Genomic DNA, 13635 nt, shown 5'->3' with positions numbered 1-13635 from the left:
CGAAGTTTCATTATAAAAATTTAATATAATATAAATGTCTAAATTGCAAAAAAATGGTTCGGTCGGAGCAGGAATTGAACCCACGACCCTTTGCATGCAAGGCAGACATGCTAACCACTGCTCCACGTGACCAACAAATGTATGTTTCTTTTAAATAATGTTATGTTTGCATGGGCTCGTGGGCGCTGCAAAGTATGCTATATAAATGTAACTTGTAACGATAATTGTCTACTGGTGACTATAACTACTACGTAGCCCAGTGGATAGTGTGTTGGCTTACAAACTGTATGGGCCTCGGTTCGATTCTCCGCCCAGGCGAAAGGTAAAATTAAAAAAAAAAATTATAAAATTGAATAATTTCTTCAACATTATTTGTATTACAGAAAAAGGTGCCAAGAACTAAAAATTTCGTGGAAGTGAAAATTATGTGAGGGAATGATCACAATCTTCTTTGGGGAAAATTCTTCCAAGCATATAATATTTTTGGGCTCAAAATGCTTCCAAACATATAATATGTTCACAAAAAACAAACATATTAATATTTCGGCAGAATCCATTAATATATGTGCTTCCTGCAAAATATGTTTGGAACATATGTTAAAGAAGCGATTTTTTTTGAGGGTGCATTATTGGTAAAGTTTAATGTCAATACATGCCGAGAAGGAAAATGATCATCTCAAACAAGGAACAATTTTGGTTATATATCAATATGTTATTCCTTTCTTAAAGAAACTGACTTGAAGTAGTACTAAAAATATTTCCAAAAATCCAAATCTCGGGAAATTCTCCATACAAGTTCCGAAGCCAAAAATGTCGTCGTCATTCATGACAAAAAAAAAAATTATGGCAAGACTGGAGACAGATATCCGTAACGACTGGCCACATTACAAAACTATTCAAATTTCTTAGCGGCAAATTCTTAAACCCATCGATTCTTAAATGTTAGCGTCCATGATTCCACAATTGGTAGAATTTTTTTACAAAATTTTCTATAGAAATAAAATTTTGACAAAATTTGCTATAGAAATAAAATTTTGACAAAATTTGCTATAGAAATAAAATTTTGGCAAAATTTTATAAAGAAATAAAATGTTGACAAAATTTGCTACAGGCATAAAATTTTGAAAAAATTTGCTATAGAAATAAAAATTTGGGAAAATTTTCTATAGAAATAAAATTTTGACAAAATTTGCTATAGAAATAAAATGTTGACAACATTTGCTATAGTAATAACATTTTGACAAAATTTGCTATAGAAATAAAATTTTGGCAAAATTTTATATAGAAATAAAATGTTGACAAAATTTGCTATAGAAATAAAATTTTGACAAAATTTGCTATAGAAATAAAATTTTGACAAAATTTGCTATAGAAATAAAATGTTAACAAAATATGCTATACAAATAAAATGTTGACAACATTTGCTATAGAAATAAAATTTTGGCAAAATTTTCTATAGAAATAAAATGTTGACAAAATTTGCTATAGAAATAAAATTTTGCCAAAATTTGCTATAGAAATAAAATTTTGGGAAAATTTCCTATAGAAATAAAATGTTGCCAACATTTGCTATAGAAATAAAATGTTTGCAAAATTTTCTATAGAAATAAAATGTTCACAAAATTTGCTATAGAAATAAAATTTTGACAAAATTTGCTATAGAAATAAAATTTTGACAAAATTTGCTATAGAAATAAAATGTTAAAAAAATTTGCTATAGAAATAAAATTTTGACAAAATTTGCTATAAAAATAGAATTTGGGGAAAATTTGCTATAGAAATAACATTTTGGGAAAATTTTCTATAGAAATTAAATTTTCACAAAATTTGCTAGAGAAATAAAATTTTGACAAAATTTCTATAGTAATAAAGGGTGATTTGTTAAGAGCTTGATAACTTTTTTTTTAAAAAAAAACGCATAAAAAATCTCATCGGTTCTTTACTTGAAACGTTAGATTGGTCCATGACATTTACTTTTTGAAGATAATTTCATTTAAATGTTGACCGCGGCTGCGTCTTAGGTGGTCCATTCGGAAAGTCCAATTTTGGGCAACTTTTTCGAGCATTTCGGCCGGAATAGCCCGAATTTCTTCGGAAATGTTGTCTTCCAAAGCTGGAATAGTTGCTGGCTTATTTCTGTAGACTTTAGACTTGACGTAGCCCCACAAAAAATAGTCTAAAGGCGTCAAATCGCATGATCTTGGTGGCCAACTTACCGGTCCATTTCTTGAGATGAATTGTTCTCCGAAGTTTTCCCTCAAAATGGCCATAGAATCGCGAGCTGTGTGGCATGTAGCGCCATCTTGTTGAAACCACATGTCAACCAAGTTCAGTTCTTCCATTTTTGGCAACAAAAAGTTTGTTAGCATCGAACGATAGCGATCGCCATTCACCGTAACGTTGCGTCCAACAGCATCTTTGAAAAAATACGGTCCAATGATTCCACCAGCGTACAAACCACACCAAACAGTGCATTTTTCGGGATGCATGGGCAGTTCTTGAACGGCTTCTGGTTGCTCTTCACTCCAAATGCGGCAATTTTGCTTATTTACGTAGCCATTCAACCAGAAATGAGCCTCATCGCTGAACAAAATTTGTCGATAAAAAAGCGGATTTTCTGCCACTGATTTGGTAATAAAATTCAATGATTTGCAAGCGTTGCTCGTTAGTAAGTCTATTCATGATGAAATGTCAAAGCATACTGAGCGTCTTTCTCTTTGACACCATGTCTGAAATCCCACGTGATCTGTCAAATACTAATGCATGAAAATCCTAACCTCAAAAGAATCACCCTTTACAATTATAACAAAATTTTCAATAGAAATAAAATGTTGACAAAATATTCTATAGAAATAAAATTTTGACAAAATTTTCTGTAGAAATAAAATGTTGACAAAACTTGCTATAGAAATAAAATTTTGACAAATTTTGCTATAGAAATAAAATTTTGGTAAAATTTTCTATAGAAATAAAATTTTGACAAAATTTTCTATAGAAATAAAATTTTGACAAAATTTTCTATAGAAATAAAATGTTGACAAAATTTGCTATAGTAATAAAATTTTGAGAACATTTCTATAGTAATGCAATTATAACAAAATTTTCTATAGAAATGAAATTTTGGCAAATTTTTCTATAGAAATTTTGACAAAATTTTCTGTAGAAATAAAATTTTGACAAAATTTTCTATAGAAATAAAATGTTGATAAAATTTGCTATAGAAATAAAATTTTGACAAAATTTGCTATAGTAATGCAATTATAACAAAATGTTCTATAGAAATGAAATTTTGACAAAATTTTCTATAGAAATAAAATATTGACAAAATTTCTATAGAAATACAATTTGGCAAAAATTGTCTATACAAACAAAAGTTTGAAAAAATTCTTCATAGAAATAAAATGTTGACAACATTTTCTATACAAAAAAAAATTTTGACAATATTTTCTATAGAAATCAAATTTTTATAAATTTTCTATAGAAATCAATTTTTTATAAAATTTGCTATAGAAATAAAATGTTGACAAAATTTGCTATAGAAATAAAATTTTGAAAAAATTAGCTATAGAAATAAAATGTTGGCAAAATTTGCTATAGAAATAAAATGTTGACCATATTTGCTATAGAAATAAAATTTTGACAAAATTTGCTAGAGAAATAAAATTTTGACAAAATTTGCTATAGAAATAAAATTTTGGGAAAATTTTGTATAGAAATAAAATTTTGACAAAATTTGCTATAGAAATAAAATTTTGGCAAATTTTTCTATAGAAATAAAATGTTGACAAAATTTGCTATAGAAATAAAATTTTGACAAAATTTGCTATAGAAAAAAATGTTGACAAAATTTGCTATAGAAATAAAATTTTGGTAAAATTTTCTATAGAAATAAAATTTTGGGAAAATTTTCTATAGAAATAAAATTTTGACAAAATTTGCTATAGAAATAAAATTTTGACAAAAGTTGCTATAGAAATAAAATTTTGACTAAATTTCTATAGTAATGCAATTATAACAAAATTTTCGATAGAAATGAAATTTTGACATAATTTTCTATAGAAATAAAATTTTGACAAAATTTGCTATAGAAATAAAATGTTGACAAAATTTGCTACAGACATAAAATTTTGACAAAATTTCTATAGTAATGCAATTATAACAAAATTTTCTATAGAAATGAAATTTTGACATAATTTTCTATAGAAATAAAATATTTATTTGTAAAGTTTGTAAGGCTTGAGGTCATGTTGTAATAAAACAAAATAAAATCTTAGTTGTTATAGTGTTTTATTTTAATTTCTTTCCAATATTTCGAACACCATCGTTGTCCGTCCTCAGGGAAATTAACTTTAACAAAAGAAAATAGACACATATTAACCAAACAGAAAGACAAATATTTAAAAATTATGTTACAAAAATTTTTACTAGGACATTTACAAACATAAAAATTTTTGTAACATAATTTTTAAATATTTGTCTTTCTGTTTGGTTAATTTGTGTTTATTTTCTTTTGTAAAAGTTAATTTCCCTGAGGACGGACAACGATGGTGTTCGAAATATTGGAAAGAAATTAAAATAAAATACTATAAAAAACTAAGATTTTATTTTGTTTTATTACAACATGACCTCAAGCCTTACAAACTCTACAAATAATTATACTAAAAGGTCAACCATACAACAACTACAAGAAATAAAATATTGACAAAATTTCTATAGAAATAAAATGGTGACAAAATTTTCTATAGAAATAAAACTTTGACAAAACTTGCTATAGAAATAAAATTTTGACAAAATTTCTATAGTAATGCAATTATAATAAAATTTTCTATAGAAATGAAATTTTGACAAAATTTTCTATAGAAATAAAAATTTTGACAAATAAAATGTTGACATTTTTATTCTATAGAAACAAATATATATATTTTTTTAATTTTACTAGAATTTTAGTAAAATTTTGTAGAGTATTATTGACACGAGTGCCAACTATGCTAGTGTCACGGTATTCCGTCCCGGATTTGGGGCTTCCCATAACAAAACACAAATGTTCGCTTGTCGGATGGCTCAATTTAACCGTGGTGAGTTAGGAGGTGTGAGTTATTATTGCGAAACAGCACATTTTTTCTCTGGCAAGTGGAGCCGTTTTTTCTTGAATTCAGCACAATAATTTATATAAAAATATTCTGTATAAATTAACATTAAAATTTTTTATATTTATTGTTATTTTTCCCATATGCCAATTATTAAAATACTTTTGTCTATTTTTTACAATTTTTCTAGGTACAAGTTGGAAGTCCAGCTTTTGGTGAAGTTCTTCGAGGTGATATTATATGCAAAATTGGAGAATATGATGCTAGAGATGTTAGCCATGCCGATGCCCAAACATTATTTCGTACAGCTGGTAATGAAATCAATTTAGTTGTACACAGGTAGACAAACATATTAAAAAAGTCATATAAATCAAACTAAATATGCCCTTTTTCATTTACAGAGATAGTAAAATAGCTTATACCCAAGGATTAAATACAGATTCACGACCAAATTCATCTTTACTTTCCACAAGTCCAGATTCAAATTTGCCTCATAGGTTGGTAACCATATAAATGTAATTGTTCGATTTTTTCACATTTTTAATCGCCTTTAGAGCACCTTCACCTTTCCTACCTGGTCCTGGCCAATATGAGCATGCTTTGGAAGAACCATTGACTACGCTGCCTCAAACAGTATTTCCAAACTTGAATCAATCAGGTGGTTATGTTACACCATCTAGCACTTTTCAACCGATGCCAACACGGGATCATCAACAAGATGTTGCTGAAGAGCAGGCCACCATTGTGAATCAAGTGAGTCTCTAAATGCTTACTTTCTACCAAATTTGAAGAATAAACCAACTGCCACCACCACCACCACCACAACCAAAACCCATCCACCTCAAAAACAATTTCTATTACTCATCTTCTAATGCAAAAATGCGCGCATGGCTTTCCCTAATAACAAAAGTGCTTTTCTTTATATAATATTTATTTATTGCAAATAATCATACATTATAGTTGTTGTAGCAGTAGATGTAGTTGTTGTTACTTTTTTTAATTTAAAATAAAAGCATCTGTTGATTGGATTTTACATAACATGGCCACTTTGATATTGAAATTTTAGTAGATTTTTATTGAAATATCATTCATGCCATCAGATTTTTTTTAGCATCAGCAAAAAATCTATATATACTATCTATCACAATTCATTCATACATAAATATAAATGTTTATATAGGAATTTTATATCCCTTGCCACTAGGTTTTTACCACCAACCACAAACGAATCCGTTTAATTTTATAAATGCCTTAAGGTATGCTTTAAAAATTTCATATTTATTATTTGCCCAGCAATCAATTCGTAGTCCATAAGAGGGATAGAGAGAGCTTGTACTCAATGCTATTGCAATCTCAAACTAAACATTATTCGAATTCAACGATTAATTGAATTTTTGTTAAGAGAAATGTTCTGATTTTTGGAAGTTATATTAAAGAATGAGTTCTTCATTAATGAAATAGCAAAGAGAACTGAACAAAAGCTACCATGAAAACATGTTAATGTGGCTGCCGGATAGTACATAGTCATCTCCATACAAGCTTCATAAAACAAGAAAGGTAGCGTCAGTTTTGCAAAAAACAAAATATTTATTTTCTAAACGTCAATAATTTTAATTTAAGCTGCAATTATTCATAATTTTGTATATTTGAATTTGAGATGAAATTTATCATTTCATGGTTTGGAAACTTTGGCTTTAAAATAATAAAAGAGGATAAATTAATAAAAAATGTAGTCTAAAAGTAAAGAATTTGTTGAATAAATTTTCTTCGGATAAATTTACTATTTATCCTCCCAATGTAAAACCTATACAACTGAAACATTTGAGCAGTACTTTAATCGAAACCTTATTGTCCTATGTGATGTATACGTATTATCTCCTAACAAGCATATAACGTATACGTACTTGTACAAGTCCATGACTACTAAATCATGCCGGGCCATTTTACTAAACAAACGTATCCATTTTTTAAATCATCGGCATTGGCTTGATAATTGGAACATATTTATGTTTTCGTCATCATTTTTGGCTACTTTTATAATATCAATTCGCTTTCTCGTGTGACAGCAAAATTTCGTGGAGGACCATATTCAAATATGGCTCTCAACTATTAGTTATGCCTATTACATTGTAGCAAGCTGTGGGAACACGGGATTGAACTTGAGGCCATTAGCGTAGCTAGAAAATTTTCCTAGGGGGGGGCTATAGCCCCCTAGCTAAAACTTAATAGAATGAACTTATAGGTTCAACTAATATTTTTTTCATAAAATTGAATAAAAAAATAGACATCAAAATTACTCGACAATCAATTTATAATAAAGCAACTAAAAGTACCCTACGGGAAATTGGTGCAAATTGACACTGACGGACCTATCACAGAACTGGTACCTGTGCTCCAGTTAGTTGCAATTTTCATATTTAGTGAAATAAAATTATCAGAATAACCTTTTGTTCGACATATTTCAAGTTTTTTTTTTCATTTCGGGTTCGAGTAGGAGTCCAAATTGAAAGAGATTTCTAAGAGTTTGTCCGAGACTGGTTCCTGAGGACCTGTTTATGGGTTGCTCCTGCTAAATTGTCCCAGGACGTGTCCTTTGGGATGAGTCCAAGAAGCGTCCTAAAATGTAAGTTTACTCCGTCAATGACAAACCCATGTTAAAGTGGACGGTCCTTTCCATACGTTTTGATCAGAACTGGGACTGGTCCATACACACCAGGGACTAGTCCTGTACCAGTTCTGTGATTGATCCATTTCCCGTAGGGTAGTTCCACACTTTTCCCAGCAAAAAATTGGGAGTTGATCTAAAGGCATAAGTTTAAAAGCACTTCCAAGAATGTCTTCACAAAGAAGTTAACTATTTTAACTACACAGGAAGTTTTTTTACTTCATTTTTTTTATATTTTAATACGTAACTTTTTGTTTTCTTTTTTCAAATAGTTAAAAAAAGAGTAAGAATAAACAAAATGGTACAAATTATTCAAATTTTGCCACGAAAATGCAAAATCTATTATAGAAAAATCGATAATATTTGAAAAAACGTTTCAAACAAGCGTTAGAATGCATTAAAAATCATAAAAAGTATAAAAATTATTTATTTGGGAAAATATCACAAAATTTTTAATTCACATTCAAAACACTGAATTCGGATAACACCTTAAGAAGTGATGCAAATTCATTGCAACGGCTGTTGAAACGGTGGACATTCGTTCTATGACAAGTTCATATTACATTCATCGCTTCTCCGCCAATTTTGTACCACTTCCAGACCCAAAAAGAACATTTTCACTTTTTTTTGGCGACGCTTTTTTGCAGCATTATTAAGATATTAATTTATGAAACCGTGCCACCGTGGTGCAATGGTTAGCATGCCCGCCTTGCATACACAAGGTCGTGGGTTCGATTCCTGCTACGACCGAACACCAAAAAGTTTTTCAGCGGTGGATTATCTCACCTCAGTAATGCTGGTGACATTTCTGAGGGTTTCAAAGCTTCTCTAAGTGGTTTCACTGCAATGTGGAACGCCGTTCGGACTCGGCTATAAAAAGGAGGTCCCTTGTCATTGAGCTTAACATGGAATCGGGCAGCACTCAGTGATAAGTGAGAAGTTCACCACTGTGGTATCACAATGGACTGAATAGTCTAAGTGAGCCTGATACATCGGGCTGCCACATAACCTAACCTAACCTATGAAATAGTTTTAATATCAATTACTATTTTTTATTCAACTAAATCATAAGTTCAACCACAGCTTTATTTCATAAATATCAGACTTCTACCACAACCCAAGTAATTCGATTGTGCATAAAAGTCTTTAGTGGAACTTTGTGCGTTGTACGAGTATATACTTGTTTAATTTTTATAAAAATGTAAAATCGTAAATAGGTTTTTAAATTCTGGGGGGGCTTAAATTTTTCTGGGGGAGTCTAAGCTATGCTTGAGGCATCTTTTCAATAACATGAACGTATAATCGGATTGCTTTCACGCTTGCCACAAGTGGTAGAATTCTACCATAAATGGTAGATTTTTTTACTATTTGGCAAAATTTTCTATAGAAATAAAATTTTGACAAAATTTTCTATAGAAATATAATTTTGCTAAGTTTTCTATAGAAATAAAATTTTGACAAAATGTTCAATAGAAATAAAATTTTGAAAAAATTTGCTATAGAAATAAAATTTTGACAAAATTTTCTATTGAAATAAAATTTTGACAAAATTTACAATAGAAATAAAATTTCGACAAAATTTTCTATAGAAATAAAATTTTGACAACATTTTCTATAGAAATAAAATGTTGACAAAATTTGCTATACAAATAAAATGTTGTCTATAGAATAAAATGTTGACAAATTTTTCTATAGAAATAAAATATTGGCAAAATTTTCTATACAAACAAAATTTTGACAAAATTTTCTATAGAAATAAAATATTGAAAATATTTTCTATATTTTATTGAAATTTGCAAAATAACTTTTGGTAGCTTTTTGGTAAAATTTTCTTCATATTTTGGTAGATTATTTTGGATTGAGTGACAATAAAAACAGTGGCAATAGAAATAAAAGATTTTGATAGATTATTTTTGGCTCGAGTGGCAACGGAGGTTGCTTTACAGAAAGTATAAATGGGCTATGGTGGGCTGTATGTGGGGTTGAGGGAACAACAGTTGCGTTACCTTCGTAATACAAGAGAATTTATCTAGTATGAGAAATTATGACTCCATAGCTAGAAGCGAGGAGAGAATTGAAATAGAGATTGTTCTCACCGTTCAAGATGTAGAAAAGAATCTCTAAGTCTCTAATCGCTATTGCATACATTAATCTTGCTTATAACATAATTCACAGTAAAACTTGCTAAGTAATTAGTAATAGTGTTGAAATCGGTGATTTCAAATTAATATTTCAACGTTTCTGCAAAATAATTAAAATTAATTTTTTAATCGCATAAGAATTTGTTTCCAATTAAAACATACAATTGAAAATGTTGTTCGTAAATAATTAGTTTCTATGTACATACTATTATATTCATTGGATTATAAAATGTTGATTGAAATCCAAATAAAATTACAATCGGCATACACACGAAACGCTGAATAATATTCACTCTTATAAAATTACAAGAAATTTACTTGACAATTAACTTTCATAGAGTACGGACGTAAATTATCTCTCATTCCTTCTTTTTATACCCTCCATTTGTAAGACATCGAAATATTGGCCTTAGACCCCAAAAAGTATATAAAGGGTGATTTGTTAAGAGCTTGATAACTTTTTTTTTTAAAAAAACGCATAAAATTTGCAAAATCTCATCGGTTCTTTATTTGAAACGTTAGATTGGTCCATGACATTTACTTTTTGAAGATAATTTCATTTAAATGTTGACCGCGGCTGCGTCTTAGGTGGTCCATTCGGAAAGTCCAATTTTGGGCAACTTTTTCGAGCATTTCGGCCGGAATAGCCCGAATTTCTTCGGAAATGTTGTCTTCCAAAGCTGGAATAGTTGCTGGCTTATTTCTGTAGACTTTAGACTTGACGTAGCCCCACAAAAAATAGTCTAAAGGCGTCAAATCGCATGATCTTGGTGGCCAACTTACCGGTCCATTTCTTGAGATGAATTGTTCTCCGAAGTTTTCCCTCAAAATGGCCATAGAATCGCGAGCTGTGTGGCATGTAGCGCCATCTTGTTGAAACCACATGTCAACCAAGTTCAGTTCTTCCATTTTTGGCAACAAAAAGTTTGTTAGCATCGAACGATAGCGATCGCCATTCACCGTAACGTTGCGTCCAACAGCATCTTTGAAAAAATACGGTCCAATGATTCCACCAGCGTACAAACCATACCAAACAGTGCATTTTTCGGGATGCATGGGCAGTTCTTGAACGGCTTCTGGTTGCTCTTCACTCCAAATGCGGCAATTTTGCTTATTTACGTAGCCATTCAACCAGAAATGAGCCTCATCGCTGAACAAAATTTGTCGATAAAAAAGCGGATTTTCTGCCAACTTTTCTAGGGCCCATTCACTGAAAATTCGACGTTGTGGCTCGTTAGTAAGTCTATTCATGATGAAATGTCAAAGCATACTGAGCATCTTTCTCTTTGACACCATGTCTGAAATCCCACGTGATCTGTCAAATACTAATGCATGAAAATCCTAACCTCAAAAGAATCACCCTTTACATGCTGTTAGTACAAGTAAAAAAACGAAAAAAAAATAAAAGTGTTTATCATTAGGTTTATTTCGGTAGTGAAAGGATTAAACCAGTAAAAATATGTATATTAGTATGAATACCAATAACATTTTTCTCATATATCGCTGCATTCATCACACTAATTTTTTTATACCTATAAAAATTAATTGATCTAATTAGATATGATTAGATCTCAAATCTGTCCAATGTAAATATAAAATAGATAGAATAGATAGATAGAATGATATCTACTATCAAGGATATACAGAGATCTGATCATATCTAGTCCCATAGTAATTAAATATAATCATATCTTACTTTTCTGCTCAAATATAATCATATCAAATTAGATCTCGGGTATTAAAGGCTGGAGGATGTACTACGGATTATTAACTTTCATATGCATACTCTGAGCAGTTGATTCCAGACATCCATAACAGGTTGGCTGATAAGTCCCCGGTCTAACAAAGAAAAACACATTTTTTTCTCAAAATTTGTTTTTATTATTCAACATAGTTCCCTTCAAGAGCGATACAACGATTATAACGACCTTGCAATTTTTTGACACCATTTTGGTAGTACTCCATCGGTTTTGCCTCAAAATAGCCCTCAGTTTCGGCGATCACCTTTTCATTGTAGCCACATTTTTTCCCTGCGAGCATCCATCGTTGCCATCGTTCTCAATGACTTGTGGCACGGTGCGTTGTCTTGGTGGAACAACACTTTTTTCTTCTTCATATGGGGCCGTTTTGTCGCGATTTCGACCTTCAAACGCTCCAATAACGCCATATAATAGTCACTGTTGATGGTTTTTCCCTTCTCAAGATAATCGATAAAAATTATTCCATGCGCATCCCGAAAAACAGAAGCCATTACTTTGCCAGCGGACTTTTGAGTCTTTCCACGCTTCAGAGACGGTTCACCGGTCGCTATCCACTCAGCCGACTGTCGATTGGACTCAGGAGTGTAGTGATGGAGCCATGTTTCATCCATTGTCACATATCGACGGAAAAACTCGGGTGTATTACGAGTTAACAGCTGCAAACACCGCTCAGAATCATCAACACGTTGTGGTTTTTGGTCAAATGTGAGCTCGCGCGGCACCCATTTTGCACAGAGCTTCCGCATATCCATATATTGATGATGACGATATGACCAACAGGTTCCTTTGATATCTTTAAGGCCTCTACTATATCGATCAACTTCAGTTTACGGTCATTCAAAACAAGCCCGTATTCAGGGAGGGTGAGGGGGATCAATGAATAAATATTTTTATATAAATAAATATATATTTTTAGCAGCATAGAAAAATCTTATCGAAGATGTTGAAGAAAAGCTGGAGGTTTTATTTTAAAAAACGCTTACCTATAAAACTTGCACAAATCATAGAATATTAGTTGGAAAGCCCGTCAAACGACGGTCGAAAAAAACACATTGTTTTTGTTCTCGCACCACAAATTTCATTTTTGGAAAATGTCTTTCTGCTTTTTATTTGTGTTTGTTGTTCTTTTTGTGAACATGACTCGCTTTGTTTGGCCATAGCAACAACAACGAAACAGCCAAACACACATGTGTAAATGAAATGGCGCAAAACTTGCGAAAAGAACCCGCCTAATTCAGAGATGGAAGCACTTGGAGAGTGCAATAAAGAGATATTTCCAAACGTGCATATTCTTTTAAAAATTTTGGTCACTTTGCCAGTTACTCAAGGATGGAAAATACAATTTTTAAGAAAGTACAAAAACGGTATTTTTTGAGCGGAAAGGTACTTTTTACTAAATTTCAACAAAAATTTCATTGGAAAATTATTGTCAAGAGACTAAATTTTAAAGAAAATAAAATTTTGACAAAATTTTCTATATAAATAAAATTTTGCAAAAATTTTCTATAGAAATAAAATTTTGCAAAAAAAATCTGTAGAAAAAAAATGTTGCAAAATTTTTTCTATAGAAATAAAATTTTGCAAAAATTTCCTATAGAAATAAAATTTGTACAAAATTTTCAATTGAAATAAATTTTTGACAAAATTTTCTATAAAAATAAAATTTTGCAAAAATTCTATATAGAAATAAACTTTTGACAACATTTTCTACCGAAATAAAAAATCGATAATATAGAATCACATTCTTTTTTCGACTAAAACATTCTTGAAGTTCAATAAAATCCGGTTTTTGACTATGTCTTTTACAAAATCGAGATTTTCTTCCCACATGAACATGTTTGTTTTGCCATATTTGTAAAAGACTATTAGCAAATAAGGTTGATAAAGACTTTCTCAAAATATTAAAATATTTTGTCAAAGCTATTGTACCATAAATCTGATATCGACTCAAAAATGTCTACACAAAAGGTACTAAATCATTC

At 30.5% G+C, this 13635-nt stretch overlaps 1 protein-coding gene across 6 annotated transcripts in view; it reads left to right on the top strand.

Annotated features, from left to right (window-relative positions):
- The window catches only part of Zasp66 (PDZ_signaling and DUF4749 domain-containing protein Zasp66), a 106661-nt gene that overhangs the window by 53859 nt on the left and 39167 nt on the right, over positions 1-13635 (top strand). For all 6 annotated transcript variants that reach the window (XM_075303896.1, XM_075303894.1, XM_075303893.1 and 3 more), the window contains exons 2-4: positions 5278-5426; positions 5489-5584; positions 5642-5840. In XM_075303896.1, the coding sequence (XP_075160011.1) occupies positions 5278-5426; positions 5489-5584; positions 5642-5840 (444 nt within the window). The remainder of the gene's footprint in view (positions 1-5277; positions 5427-5488; positions 5585-5641; positions 5841-13635) is intronic.

The sequence above is a fragment of the Haematobia irritans genome, chromosome 4, assembly GCF_050003625.1.
Source record: "Haematobia irritans isolate KBUSLIRL chromosome 4, ASM5000362v1, whole genome shotgun sequence".
Taxonomy (NCBI): Eukaryota; Metazoa; Arthropoda; class Insecta; order Diptera; family Muscidae; genus Haematobia; species Haematobia irritans.
Note: the sequence above shows the minus strand (reverse complement) of the source record. Positions and strands in the feature narration are given on the sequence as shown.